This window comes from Toxorhynchites rutilus, chromosome 3 (genome assembly GCF_029784135.1).
Source record: "Toxorhynchites rutilus septentrionalis strain SRP chromosome 3, ASM2978413v1, whole genome shotgun sequence".
Taxonomy (NCBI): domain Eukaryota; kingdom Metazoa; phylum Arthropoda; class Insecta; order Diptera; family Culicidae; genus Toxorhynchites; species Toxorhynchites rutilus.
The window spans coordinates 110,560,507-110,576,458 of record NC_073746.1 but is presented as its reverse complement, the minus strand read 5'-3'; the positions used below and the strand labels follow the sequence as shown (position 1 = coordinate 110,576,458).

The 15,952-nt window shown below is 41.2% G+C and overlaps 1 protein-coding gene across 4 annotated transcripts in view; it reads right to left on the bottom strand.

Moving 5' to 3' along the window:
- Nucleotides 1-15,803, bottom strand: part of LOC129775209 (nicotinate phosphoribosyltransferase) — a 62,457-nt gene extending 46,654 nt beyond the window's left edge. For 2 of the 4 annotated variants that reach the window (XM_055779606.1, XM_055779605.1), the window contains exon 1: nucleotides 14,892-15,803. In XM_055779606.1, coding sequence (XP_055635581.1) covers nucleotides 14,892-15,000 — 109 coding nt within the window. In that variant the 5' untranslated portion in view covers nucleotides 15,001-15,803. The remainder of the gene's footprint in view (nucleotides 1-14,891) is intronic. The other 2 variants (XM_055779607.1, XM_055779608.1) reach the window with 2 other exon arrangements.
- Nucleotides 15,804-15,952: the final 149 nt, after the last annotated feature.

Here is a 15,952-nt window from a genome sequence, read left to right as displayed (position 1 = left end):
GGTTTATGCTAACTCGATAACCATCTGTTAATAGCACTTGATTGAAACATATTTGGTCACAGTGTTACATGGATAGAAAACATTCAAATAAACTCTTCCACATGAATGTATTTTTAAATTCCCAGAGGAACTGGCAGATTATTTTCCGGATCTTTCTCGATGCTGAATGGCATCCAAACGGAAAGAATTCCGTGCGTGTATGTGTGTATGTGTGTGTGTGTAGCGGCTGCTTCGAGATCTTCCCGGGGAACCGTTTGTGGCATCACTCTCCTCCTGATGGATTTCCTTCTGGCCTAAGGTGCACAAACAGGCTCTTGGTGACACCGTTCATCAGCGCTTTCGTGATAAACGAAATTAGCTTCACCACAACAGTGACAACATGCTCCAATCGTTGTTCAATTAGAACTGAGTGGATTTCCGAGCGGCGCTCGCTTATATACCGATTGGTGATTTCAATAGCCTGTTTTGAAAGCAAATTTAAGACTATTGAAACAAGTTTTTTGATCAGAAAGTAACAAGTATAGAACGCGTAGACATTTTATCTTTCGAATGGTATGATAAACCATTTCGTTCAGTTGTTTAGGAGCTATTAACACTCAAAATCTCGGTCTCCGGCGTAACGCTTTCGTTTTCGAAACTTTGATTTTACACCCCGGTATAGAAATGAAAGACGTAGTCCTACGTCAAAATTGGTGCTGTCCATAATTGTTACAATCGGGTTCTCAACTATGTTAGCCTGTTCAACGCATGTTACAAAATCGAAAAATGTGTAGATCTTTTCTCCCTGATGCTTTCTCTTGCTCCGCTCAACGGCGGCATTTTGGAGAAAATAATTGGAAACAGATTCTCACATACTTTGAAGAATGAACGCCAATCGGTTGTGGAAACAGCGATTAAAATTTACTGTTTCCACAATAAACCGGCGTTGGTAATATAGCTTAAATAAAATGGCATTTTCTCAAAAATTAAGCCGATGGCAATGTTTTTCCATCATGTGTACACAATTTGTACAGATCAGATTTTCGTAATGTACGCGTAAGCTGATTATTTATACATGCAATTTTACAAAAAGTCTCGTACTGAAAATTTCTCCCTCTGGCGCTTGCGTCACGTTGCAAGATTACGGCAGTTATGGGGGGGGGGGCTGCCATACAAATGAAACACAAATTTCTACATAACTCGAGAACTAATCAAGCAAATGGAGCCAAATTTGGGATGTGAGGGGTTTTGAGTACCGTTAAGTCGCCATTCACCGTGCATTTAAGCAAATTTGGTATAACTTCAATTTTTAATGTAATAACAAAATGATCATTGCACTAATATATAATATAGAACACCTCCACCAAGTATAACAATTCTCAGAAACATGAGAATTGAACAAGTTTAGGATTCTGATCAAAAATAAGTTGCATTGAACATTTTTCCGGAATAACTCATGGTCACCTATCACCGTATTATGTCACCATTCACCGTGCACCTAGGGCTCTCTTCACCGTGCATTTCGAGTTTAAATCCTAGTTCCATTAGAAAAGATAAAATCATCGAATGAAATGTAATATCATGGTTTATATTCAGTCGTATAGTTTATTTGTGAAAAAATAAAGGTTATACAAAAAGGAGTATCAAATTAAATTCTGTTAAAATTCATTGTGGAATATTTTCTCAAAACGAAAACCATTCAATTTTGTTGAGTCAGGAATTGCTTGTGCACATCCTGGGACCAATTCCATAGTTGACGCTCTGTTACTGCAGCTCTGTGTTTTCCGAATACATTAGATTTCCTGGCGGAGCCTTGAGGATTCAATTTCTTCTCAGGGATCCAGGGATGAAGTTGAACGGTGTTTTTAACTCTATAAGGCGCCCACATTGTCCCACACAGGAGCCTTTTCATTGCAATTGGGCGACCCTAACAAGCATAATTTTCAATCCACTCCACAATCTTCCGTTCACATTCTGCAGATAACACTGATAATGCGCCTGGTTTTGGGCCGGTAAGGAATTTTCTTTGAACCTTGTCACGAATAGTCTGTACCGGTCTTTTGAATTTCCGGCTCGCGGATCTCACCGATACTCCAGGTCACAGAGAATCAATTGTTTTCTCCAGGTCATCTGCGGGATAGCGCTTCTTTTGGAGTTTCTTCTAGCTCATTCCACTCCATTCCATTTCGAAATTTCAATGCACGGTGAATGGAGAATGCTGTTCTACGAAGCATAGTGGCAAAACCGGCGCAAATCCGCGTATAAAAAACCGCGTTAATTGGAAAATCAGTGTAAAAAAACCGCGTTAATTGGAAAATCCGCGTAAAAATAACCGCGCAAAAGAAAACCGCGTAAAAAAATGGGTGGGTTATATCTATGATATAACCGCAAAGTTGACGTGGAACTACCTTAGTTTAGCAATCATTTGTTTGTATTGATTAAATTTTTGATTGAATGAAACAATTTCCGAGTTCAATTGAATTCAATATATTAGGCTGTCAAAAAAGTCCTGCGGTATTTCCGCGAGGTGTCGTTGTAAGCGCGTAGTTCTGGTTGTATTCATTGTATCGAGTCATACTATAGCTTGTTGGAAAGGTATAATATAGTCTTTGACAGTGTTTTGTTTGGTTAAGTCGTTCGTGAGTTATAGTGTCGCAAATATGGAGCAAAATTAAAGAGAAAATCCGACATATTTTACAGTACTACTATGACAAAGGCAAAAATGCATCTCAAGCTGCCAATAAAATTTGTGCAGTTTATGGACCCGATACAGTTTCCATTTCCACCGCACAACGATGGTTTCAACGTTTTCGTTCTGGTGTAGAGGTCGTCGAAGATGCGCCACCATCCGGAAGGCCTGTCGTCGAAAATTGCGACAAAATCGCTGAATTAGCCGAGAAAGACCGGCATAGTAGCAGCCGTAGCATCGGCCAAGAGCTGGGGATAAGTCATCAAATCGTTATTAACCATTTGAAGAAGCTTGGATTCACAAAGAAGCTCGATGTATGGGTGCCACACACGTTGACGCAAAAAAACATCTTTGACCTTATCGACGCATGTGAATCGCTGCTAAATCGCAACAAAATCGACCCGTTTCTGGAGCGGATAGTGACTGGCGATGAAAAGTGGGTCACTTACGACAACATGAAGCGCAAACGGTCGTGGTCGAAGCCCGCTGAAACGGCTCAGACGGTGGCCAAGCCCTCATTAACGGCCAGGAAGGTTCTGCTGTGTGTTTGGTGGGATTGTCAAGGAATAATCTATTATGAGCTGCTTCCCTATGGCCAAACGCTCAATTCGGACCTGTACTGCCAACAACTGGACCGCTTGAAGGTAGCACTCATGAAGAAGAGGCCATCTTTGATAAACAGAGGCCGCATTATCTTCCATCAGGACAACGCCAGGCCACACACTTCTTTGGTGACGCGCCAGAAGCTCCGGGAGCTCGGATGGGAGGTTCTTTTGCATCCGTCGTATAGTCCGGACCTTGCACCATGTGACTACCACCTGTTTTTGTCCATGGCGAACGAGCTAGGTAGTCAGAAGTTAGCCACAAAAGAGACCTGTAAAAATTGGCTATCCGAGTTTTTTGCCAATAAGGAAGCGAGCTTCTATAACAGGGGTATTATGAAGTAGGCATCTCGTTGGGAACAAGTCATCGAACAAAACGGCGCATATTTGACTTAAAACAGATGATTGTAACTAATTTTATGAACAAATGAAAATTCAAAAAAAAAAATACCGCAGGACTTTTGTGACAGCCTAATATTTGCTTTGTGAGTAAAAAGATTGAACAAATGCCATGTAAGGTCAAATCATGCATTGTGATAGATTATGTTTTTCGTTACAAGTAAATTTAATGACAGTCCTTTTACGTTTGGTATGATGCCTACGACAAAATATGCGAACGGAAGAATTATCAAACGATTATTTTATTTTACATTTCCCTCTGAAGTTTGCATCTCTCAAGTGTACGTACTCCTCGAACCACGAATTTCCTTGATTTTATGAACTTCAGGCACTCAGTTTCGATTTTGGTTTGCACGTCGAACGCATATTGTTTAAGCATTAGGCGTTATCGCAGCAAATGGTTATCAACATTTTGCCTAATCATCAAATGATATGCGTAGAAATTCAGTGAGCGGTAGATATGAAGGCATATACTTCGATTCAATCTTGAACAACCGATCCAAAGCGTTGTGTTCGTACCAGCTTTTTTAATCCGTGTTAGGAAAATACTTGTCGGAGTGCAAAACAAAACATGCGGTCGCAGAAGTACCCCCGGCTTGCATGAATCACCAATTTCAACTTCTACTTTTTATACTATAGGGGCTTTGAACTTAAAAGTTCATTCGCCTCTAGTGTCTGCACGATTTTCCCAGGTTCCTAAGTTTAGAAGACCGTGTTAGGGAAATATATTCTAGTCTGCACAAAGGCAAGCGAGTACAAAAGATCTCGCAGTTTGCATTTATTTGCAATGCCGATTTCCCCAGACACCTTGGTTTGGAAGTCTGTGTTGGGGAAACACATTTCAGTCGGAACAAAAATACCCCTGATCTGCATGAATTTGCAATGCCAATTTCCTTACACACCTTGGTTTTGAAGTCTGTGCTAGGGAAACACATTTCAGTCGGAACAAAAATGCGACCGACTTGCATGTAGGGGAAAAGGGGGGAAGAATTTGGACCACCTAAACAAATCGCCTAATATTTCCAAACCAATACGGTCTAAATAAAAAATTATAGGAGGTTGTGTTCAAGACACGACCGCTTTGTTGACGTAGAACTACGCTGTGGTTTAATTCAAGTCGCTTGTTTCTAATTGTAGATATTATTTTATAATGCTACGAAAATTTTGAAATAACCATTCTACCAGTTTGGTCGCCCTGATTTTTTTTTTATTGTAGAATCATTTGACGATAATTGTTTGATGATTCATTCTTGTGCTCGCAGAACAATACATGATCGAGATAAGCGCAGCTGTCATCCTTAGTGGAGAAAATTTTGCTACTGGCGAGCGAAACCAAATCACACACAAAAATTTTAGAACGACATTTACGTTCTTGGTGACTAAATAAACGAAATAAACTCTATCTGTTAATAACCTGCACAACCTTGACACCTGCTTCACTATAGCGTCAGTTCAATGCATTGATGACAGAAAACAAACAATGTTAACTGCTTGGAAAATGGCTGAATATTTTCCTCAGCAGAGATTCATTACTAATACCCTAGCGTAAATATTTCTCCCCTCCTTGTTTATATGTATCATTAAGACTGCATGAATTGCAACGGCAACCAATCGTCAATCATAGCATAAAAAAATAGGCGATTGTTGCATCGCGACAGGACCAATGCACACGGGAGCAGATACAAATGGGGTTTTAGCGAAGATGTACTATTCTTGCGTACGGGTTATAAAGCACGCACGTACGCACACAAATCTCCATATATCGATGGCATGAAGCAACTAAAAATACATACATTTATCTCCGCTTTGCGCTCTTCTCAACAGAAGCCCTTTCTAATCATATTTCCGGTCTCGATTAGCTTAGCCTTCATCCTTGGTGGAGATAGTTTTGCTACTGTCATTCGAAACCAAATGACACACAAAAAAAAAAAAAATAAGGAAATCCTTCCTTGCTTGAGACTTTAAACATCTTCAGTTCATTCTTCTCTAACCTGCAAAAGGCTCTTGGAAAACTTTACTTTATGCATCATATTACTCCTCCACCCCTATTTCCTTGAGAAAGGCATTCGATCCCTTGCCGCCCAGCTCATCCAGCAACGATGTTGTTCAGTCGATTTCTTCACGAAGAATGAAAGTTTGCCTCAGCGAGATCCACTGTTCATACTCTACGCAAAAATCCTCCTCCGTTTTTCTTCTTTTCCTTCGTTCACGGAGGCCTTACACATTACGATTTCCCCTTCGTTGCTCGTCAATAAGTTGCTCGTTATCGACAGCTCTGTTCGGGAAAGCACACAAATGGACAGAACAAATGTATGAGGAAATGGGAATGCTTCCAATTTTCATCAATTTAAACCATATACAGACTATGGGATTGTAATGTATAGCATATCAAACAAATCTTAGGGAATTTCCGATTCGTTTGGTATGTAAATCGCCAAAATCCGTTCTCGGCAAAAATAGTTATTAACGTTAACTTTATTCATAAAAACGTGACCTGTTTTCTGATTTGGCACCCTTCCTGAAAGACGTAGTTCTACGTCAAAATGTCACATTGTACACTGAGCTACACTTGTTTTCTCTCAATAAATAATGTTTAATCATTATATAAAGCTTCAATCTATCAAATATATCATAAAATAAAAGAGATGATTTTTGGACATTAAAATTTGATGCGGGGTGATTTGGACCGTCTGTGGGGTACTTTGGTCCAGTGTGTGTTTCATCGAAAAAAACATACTTATGTTTATGTAAAGTATTTTGGGATAATGTTACAATCAGTAACAATGTTTCCAGACCAGAAAAGTTGGATTGACACTATCTCGAATTCTGCATGAATCTTTTCACTGTTGGTCGAGCATTTTCAAACGCTTTTGATACTTGGTCAATGAAAATCCGTTCTCGATGGCCTGCGTTGCTCTTTCAAGCTCCTCCTTCTTCCAAAGTTGTCTGTAATTCAGCGGCATCTGGAATCAATTAGACGAAAGAAAAGTCTCAAACCTGTAGGACCAGTTCACCCCACAGAAACGTGTCCATGTCACCCCACACAACACGCAAAAATTAAAATGCAATTAATTTCATTTATTGTTATCAAACTTACAGTTTCGTAGGTCACGTTTTTATGAAATAGAGTTAACGTTAATAACTATTTTTGCCGCGAACGGATTTTAGCGATATACATACTAAACGAATCGGAAATTCCCTAAGATTTCCCTTGAATGCATTCTGAGTGGCAAGCTCTAGAATACGCGTGATCACAGTGCAAGTTGGAGGAAATTTCTTTGACGAAAAATTCCCCCGACCAGAACGGGAATCGAACCCGAACACCCGGCATGTTAGTTATGACGCTAACCACTCGGCCACGGGAGCACATGCATGCATGGGTCTATGAAAGCTGAATAATCAATTTAAAAGACCCTAACCACCAATAAGTTCAAAAACAAGCATAAACAAAATAAATCAGTTCATATTATATGTCATATTATGTCACTTTAGAATGCATTGGTATTGTGAATAACTTTTAATAACTCTTCTTCAAAAGGTTTAATGGCCCTGAAAAGCGCCGTGTTTTACGGTGGCTGGTTTTGTCACCAAAGCAGTCTGTATAAACAAACTTTTTCCTTCTTCTACCCGCTGCCGTTATGCGATTGCGTTTGCCACTCGCTGCAACTGTCTGTTGTTGTCTTGATGTCCACCGAATCGAATGTGTTCTGAATGCGGGTTTTCTTATCGTCGCGAGCAGCTTTGCCAGCCAACTCGATCACTTCAGCGGCCGAAACTATATAACGCCGGCTAGGTGGACTGGTGCACTGGCCAAACGCTCTCGGCCTTTCCCTTCACTTTTCCTCCTTTGTCATGTCCAGACATGGCTGCTCGTGTTGGTTTGTTGATGTGATGTGATGCGAAACGATGTGGTGTACGGTTTCGATGAGAATGATCATTACGGAAGGAAGGAAGGAAGGTATTGTATTATAGAGACTTTAAACTTTTGCAATTCATTCGTCTCTAGCCTTGAGAAAGGCCCTTTGAAAACTCTGCTCTACTCTACTCCAGCGCTACCACCTCCGCCCTCTTGCCTTGAGAAAGGCACTCGATCCCTCGCCGTCCAGCTCGTCCAGCAACGATGTTGTCCAGTCGGTGTCCACACAAAGAATGATCGTTACGGCAGCGGAGCGGGGATTTTTAAGCTGATTGGCTGGCTCGAGAATTACGCATGTGTGAGACTGCGACCAATGTTTCGTTTATTTTTTTCCTTTTTTCTTTCCAATCGTGCTTCATTCTATTTCGCTGCTGCTCTGGTTACCCGTTTTGGTCGGTACGATTTGAGGAGCACAAAATGGACCAATAAAAAATGGGCACATAGTGCATTTGGACAATGCTTGATATTTCACAATTATTCAATTGTTTATCTCAAGAAAAATTAAATGTTATTCGTTGTGATAGATGCGTAGATATAATTCCTATCAATTGACGCAAAAACCTTTGCGATCTATTGAGAAATGCTCGAGTTATAAGCGTTCCAAATCTTGCATTTTTTCCTACTTGTTCAGTGCCTAGATTTCCATTTCACCCCCTATATCTTCCGGTTAGACGTAGTCCTACGTCAAAACAAAGAAAGAAAGAAGGCAAACTTTCATTCGGCATCGGACTGTTGAGCAATCCAGATCACTTTGTTTTCGCTGCGCTTCGATCTAAGATTGGACCCCACCAGTGGTAATCCAACTTGGATATCGTCGTTTGCTTTTTCTGTTCGTTATTCGTTATTTGTATCGTGTGTTTTTCTTCCCGCGTCATAAATTGGACGTTTCGCGTAGTGTGTGATGAGCAAGAAGAAGAGGAAGGCAAGCTCTAGCTCTGCAAAAAACGAACGCATTGCCAGGGGCAATAAAATTTCGAGGCAAGCGTCATCTATAGATGCACGCGATGTTGGCGCTCGCAGCGCTCGCACTAAACCGAGCCTTCGCGAGTGTGACACCGCAACGAACAACAGCAAAATAGGCGATTTCGGCGCGTCGGTCGAAAATGTAAACGGCTTCTTTGGTGCTTTTGAGAATGCATCAATGCATTAAACTGACGTTATGGCGAAGCAGGCAAACTTTTGTTTTGCAAAGGCAAGAATGAATCATCAATCAATTATCGTCAACTGATTCTACAATGAAAAACCATTTCAAAGATTATTCTACTAAGCAGTTGTTTCGAAAATTTCACAGCATTATAGAATAATATCCGAAGGTATAAACAAGCGACTTATATAAAATAACAGCGTAATTCTACGTCAACGATGCGGTCGTATCTTGGACACAACCTCCTATAATTTTTTACTTTAGGTACATACGGTTCAACAATAGAAGGAAATGACATTATAGAAAATCCAAGTTGAGCCGTAATTTTTGAGATAAAGGGGTGGTCCAAATCACCCCATATGACCAAATCACCCCGTGTTACCCTATTTGCAATGCCGATTTCCTCCAGGCAGCTTGGTTTAGAAATCTCTGTTAGGGAACACATTTCGGTGGGAACAAAAGCTCCCCCTACTTTCATGTATTTGCATTGCCGATTTCTCCAAGGCTGCTTAGTTTTGATGACTGCATTGGGGAAACCGTAAATCGGGCCAATCACAACGAGGCAGCTAGGGCGTTTAGATAACGCTCAACATTTTACAGTTAGAATGAAAGGGGTGTAAGTGATTTGATCGATTTCTGTACATCGACTCTCTCTTTTGGTCATAGCTTAGCCTCAAATATGTTCCCAGCTGTATTTGACAATGTGGAAGATAGGTCAGAACCTCACCTATCAGATTCTATATCAAACTTAAATTGGAATGTTTTAACTAAAGAAAAAAACAGGAAGTGGGTTATATCGATGGTATAACCGCAAGGGTGACGTAGGACTATCGTTGATTTAGAGATCATTTGTTTGAAGTTGAATCTAAATCCATCCTGAATAAATGAATAAATAAATATTTGGGTGACTTCAAAAACGAGAGCTCTACGTTGGAGGCTCAAGGTTTTATGCATCCAATATTGGATACAAAAAACCTTGTTCTGAAGAATAATCTTCAGAAGCTTTCCTGCTAACTGCACTTGATTGACAAATCACAAAACCAAATGTATGTGGTCGCAGTATTATATGGATAGAAAACATTAAAATAAACTCGCTTGAATGTAATTTTCAATTCCAAGGAAAACTGGCAGATTATTTTTCAGCAACGATCATTTCTTTCCAGGTTTCTTCTCGATAACCAGTAAACGAAAAGAGTTGCGCGCGTGTATGTGTGTGTGTGTGTGGCGGCTGCTTCGATGTCTTCCCGAGGAACCGTATTTCGATGCTGATACTCTCTTGGTCACCTTCTCTTCTCCTTCTGATCGATCGGCTTTTCTGCGCTCCCTCACAGTTAAAACAAACTGGTCAGGTCAGGTCAGGTCAGGTAATTAATCCCTCGATCCCTCGCCGTTCAGCTCGTTCAGTAACGATGTTGTCTTGTCGATGTCCTTAGGCATCGTGCACAAATTACTTAACGCTAAAAATCCCCCCCCCCCTTACGTAACGCAATTTCCTATCTCTAATAAACAGAAAGTAACGCAACATCTACCCCCTCCCCCCTTATCGCGTTACGTAGTTTGTGCATGACGCCTCTCGAAAAATGAATGGGTTTCACCACCAGAATACCATTTAAGTATGCTTTTCGTGCGTGATTGAATCGAGAAGGTGTGGTTTACGTTGGCAATTTGGAAGGCAAACTTGAGGAGAATGAACTCTCTGAGTATGAAAATTTCGGCGACTGAGCAATAATCGATTGAAAATTATATAATTTTCGCGATACGAAACATTTTCCGTTGCGCGCGCATACAATATTGGATACGAAAATATCCTACTGATGGGAAAGAATAATCTTCAGAAGCTTTCTAGCTAATTACGTTTGATTGAAAAATTACGAAATCAAATGTATTTGGTCGCTGTGTTATATGGTTAGAAAACATTAAAATAAACTCTTTCGCATGAATGTATTTTCCAATTCCCAGGGAACTGGCAGATTATTTTTCAGCAACGATTAGATCTTTCCGGAATTTTCTCGATGCTGTATGGCATCCAAACGAAAATTCTCGTTTCAGTTTGGCCTGCAAAAAACTTTTCTGAACTCTAATCCATCAAATTTGGAGCCCTGAAAAGGACCGTTGATTATATGCTAAGTTAATATAGCACCCTCTCCTTGGACTCGACGGGCCAGCTGAATGTCCTTGGGCTTGATGTGACGCGTTTTGCATGGATAGCACACAAATTGGTATCTTCGAATAAGGCTCCTGCAGCGTCATAACCGCGGAACTTTGGAAGCGCAAGTCGGTTTTGAAGTCCTGAGCAATTCCACGATCCAAATGCTGCAAAGGTAGCTGCGGATCAGCAATTCGGTCGACTTCTGATAGCGACGAATTTCACGCAAAGTTCCCGGTCGATAGCGATGTGGCTTCTTCACCTATCCTGCGGCTGGTGCGCTTATCCGAGCTGCTTTCGTATGCCTTACCACCGAAAGACTAACGAGCTGTCTGCGAAAGACTAACGAGCTCGAGTCCTCACGTTGCGAGAGTAGAGTAAGAAATGAACGAAAGCAAGGGAAGTGTCATTTTATAAAACATAAAAGTATCGAATGTAAACCCCACCCTCTTTATTATATAAGCTTACTGTACACTTACTTCGATGTTATTCGTTTCTCTCTCAGGGCTACGAATATAATAAGGGTGGGGTTTAGATTCTATACTTTTATGGTTTATAAAATGACGTTTCCTTTGCTTTCGTTCATTTCTTACTCTACTCTCGCACCGTGATGACTCGAGCTCGTTGGTCTTTCGCAGACAGCACGTTAGTCTTTCGGTGGTAAGGCACACTAAAGCAGCTCGGATAAGCGCACCAGCCGTAGGATAGGTGAAGAAACCACATCGTTATCGACCGGAAACTTTGTGTGAAATTCGTCGCTGTCAGAAGTCGACCGAATTGCTGATCCGCAAGCTACCTTTGCAGCATTGCGCTTCCAATGTTCCGCGGTTATGACGCTGCAGGAGGCTTATTCGAAGATACCAATTTGTGTGCTATTCATGCAAAACGCCTCACATCATGCCCAAGTACATCCAGCTGGCCCATCGTATCCGTGGAGAGCGTGCTATATTAGCTTAGCATATAATCAACGGCCCTTTTCAGGGCTCCAAATTTAATGGATTAGAGTTCAGAAAAGTTTTTTACAGTCCGAACTGAAAGGAGCATTTTTTTTCCAAAATATATATTTTTATCAAGGCTCATATGGAGTTAGCCTCACGGGGCCGGGAGTTCAATACTTTGACAATTTTTCTTATTATCTATGTTAGTAATATGTAACCGATTACTCGCGGTTGGCTCGAGGTTAGTATTACAAGTGTTTTCGTAATTCGGATGTTGCTGTCTCCAATGCTCAGTACGTGTGCCCGACACGGGATACTTCCTATTGGGTAGCTGACCCTTAATCAGCAACGCCCCCCTAGTCTGTACCTCATATCTAGCGTGATGCGTCTTTCTCGACTCGAGGAATCCAGGATAGAATGGTCACTAACCGGCGCAATCATCAGTTCATGTAGAGTTGTCATGAGCGGTACAACCTTTGGCTCTTGTTGAATGATCAGTGGACTGCACAATCTTTGGTCCGTGTATCTGTAAAGAGTGTGTGTATGTATTGCCGCGACTAAGTAAAAGTTTATAGATCGGATAAGAGGGATATGAAACGGGGAAACAACGAAGGAAACATCATTAATCGTTGACATCGGCGTTTCTGAGGAACAGGTATAGATGAAGCAGAAGATCAGGATCACGGCTACCTAAGATATCCCGGACGGGGATCTCCGATTGTCTGCCTTGTGCTCTCAGTGCTCTAGAGAGCTGAGAGCGAGCAGTATGGAACCGGATACATTTATTAGCGCATTTTAGCATTTTTAGCATTTAGCATTTAGCATTTAGCATTTAGCATTTAGCATTTAGCATTTAGCATTTAGCATTTAGCATTTAGCATTTAGCATTTAGCATTTAGCATAGAGCATTTAGCGAAAATCGTGGTTTCGATAATAATTCGATACCGATAGGTGCCATGGATATGGATTTCATAATGAAGAATATGAAATACATGACATAATGTAGTGAATATATCCGAAGAAATCACTTTGGTGTAACTGCATTATAAAATTATTTGTGTACGAATGCCGCAATCGATAGTCGACTCTAATTTGCGCTGGGTAATTTCCTCGGAGGACTCGATTCCTCCTTTGAGCATTAATAATCTCTTTCTGGCAAAACAAAGTGGTATGAATCACATTATTTGAATGATAGAATGAAGAAGTTTTCTGCCAATTTCCTTCAACTTCCAAACATATCTTTCTCCCGTTTGTCGTTTTCGCGTTCGCTAATCCTTTCTCACAACACCCATTTCTCGTTTGAGAAATTGTTGAGTAAACATTGCTTGCCAGTGCGCGTAGAGCGGGAATTCTTAAAGATTCATTGCACCTCTAATAAATTGCCGAAAGACGTGGTCTTACGTTGATCGCACTTGATTGAAAAAATCCAAAACGAAATGTATTTGGTCGCAGCATTATATGAGTAGAAAGTAAATAATCGCTCGAAAATGACTTGATTTTCGCGATGTGAAACATTTTCCGTTTTTCATGTTATGCATCCAATATTGGATACGAAAATTTTCCACTGATGAGGAAAAAAATATTCAGAAGCATTCCTGTTAATTGCGATTGATTGAAAAATCACAAAGCCAAATGTATTTTGTTGCAGTGTTATATGGATAGAAAACATTAAAATAAACTCGTTCGCATGAATGTATTTTTCAATTCCCAGGGGAACTGGCAGATTATTTTTCAGCAACGATGATAGCAACGAGAGTTCCGCGCGTGTATGTGTGTGTGGCGGCTGCTCCGATGTTTCAAGCGGAACCGTGGCATCACTCTCCTCCAGATGGATTCCCTTCTGGCCTTGCATGCACAAACAGGCTCTTGGTGACACCGTTCATCAGCGCTTTCATGATAAACGAAATTAGCTTCACAACAACAGCGACAACATGCTCCAATCGCTGTTCAATCATAACTGAGTGGGTTTACGAGCGGCGCTCGCTTATATACCGATTGGTGATTCCAATAGCCTGTTTTGAAAGCAATTTTAAGACTATTGAAACAAATTTTTGGATGAAAAAGTAACAAGTATATGACGCGTAGACATTTTGTCTTTCGAATGAAGTGTTTATCATACCATTTCGTTCAGTTGTTTAAGAGCTATTAACGCTCAAAATCTCGGTCTCCAGCGTAACGCTTTCGTTTTCGAAACTTTGATTTTACACCCCGGTATAGAAATGAAAGACGTAGTCCTACGTCAAAAAGTTGATGAAGAGAAATCGATCAAGTCACTTACACCCCTTGCATTCTAAGCCCCTCAAATATAATCAAGTGTACTGTAATTTTCGTCCAAAAACTTACAAAATAAAGTGTCCGCAATTTGAATTCAATCTGTCCGAAATTTGACTGACTACTGTGCCATTTCAAAACGGAAGACCCTTTACAAAGTTTCGCGCGAAGATTGCAGCGCGGGTCAGGTCTGATAATTGCATGAGCCAGTTATTCGATGCACTCACCAGAGATGATAACGCCAGATGAAGGTGACGCCAGAGAACGAAGGGCGCACAATCACCACCGTTTCGCAGGCAAATTGGCGGCGAATGGCGAATTGTTGCTAGCAAGTCGCAGTTATGAAATGTAAGAGACCGGTCCCACTCGTCTGGAGTGATAAGATAATAGTTACAGCACCAAGTAACACTCTATCACTATGCATATAATGGTTTATGTCATTATAGATTCCGCAACTAAACGGCGGGTTCTTCATCAGTGCGAAACATGTGTAAGGTGTCGTGTTTACAAACAAAACCGACATCGAACCAATACAGGCAGCGCGTGGTGTGTTATCACGACGAGTCCGCCAAAGATTCGTGTTATTTTTGTATTGAATTCGGGAGCGAGATGAATTTGTTGCCAATTTGGGGTAATGTTGGGGTCGGGTGCGACCAATACTGTCACATGCGTTCGCGTGGTGAGCAGCGCAAGCAGAGGCCAGAGAGAGAGAGAGAGCGCGTTTTGCGATACGATCGCTCATTACATTTGATACTACAAACGCGGGGTCATTAGAGCAACGAGAAAAAAAAAGTAACATGAACTTACCTGTGAGCAGTGGCTGGACAACACTATTTTGATAGTGGCGATTCCAACTGTTTTTGCTGGCGGCAAAAGCGCCGTCTTCCAGCAGATCTCCACTAGTGGATGACATCATGCAGTGGTTCTAAGGTCACAATTATCACTAAAACACCGATTTTCCAGCAAATTTGTAGTTTGGAGGAATTTTCTGACGCTCGAGACACACTCGTTGGTAGGAAGGAAATGCAAATTGTTATCAAAAACTCCAATGCCCCAGACAACCAAATTTTTCGAAGTTTCTTGGACAAAATTCACGACTTAACAGGACTTCACTGACACTACTGAGCGCGAATCGCCTCAGAAGATTTGCAGAAAATCTCTAAATGTAAATTATCTGTTCCACCATTCGCGGATATCTCCCGGACACCCAATCAAATCTTGAACGCCAATCGACTGATGATAGCAGAGAATAGCGCAAGGCTTCTCTATCTTGGTTTTTGCAAATTTGCAAGTCCCCCTTTCTTGGATTATTTTCCTTAGCAAACCGAACCGAACGAAATCGAAAGCACTACTGAATGTCAATGAAAGTTGCAACATTAGTTTATGTGTAGGATTGTGGTGGGTAGGTTTTACTATCAACGCTGGATTGTGCGCCGTTGTGTTCGTGTTTCGTTGATGAGCACTTGGAGTTGGAGAGACGACGGCCGAACAACGTGAAGGAGAAGCTGACACTACGCGTCGAAACGGTGGGCTCGTCTGAATGGATCCGCACGGTGTTTGTTATCAAAACATTGTTCACACGGTAGAGAATTTCACTTGCTAATGTACCGATCTACTATATGGTAGCTTTGTGTTTCGTATAATTCACAAAAACAGCACACAAATCAGTGATAAAACCGCAGAATGTTTATCACATCTTGTCAATCGCGAAGCGCGGCCAGCTGACGAAGGTATTTTGAAGGTCAGATTTGGCATTTCGCTGCTGTCATCATGAAGCGAATTTGGCGGGTTCTTGTATCGGCTATCTGTTGTAAATGGTTCACGCGACATCTCCCAGAGGCGCTTCGATCGTGTTCACCCATGTGACT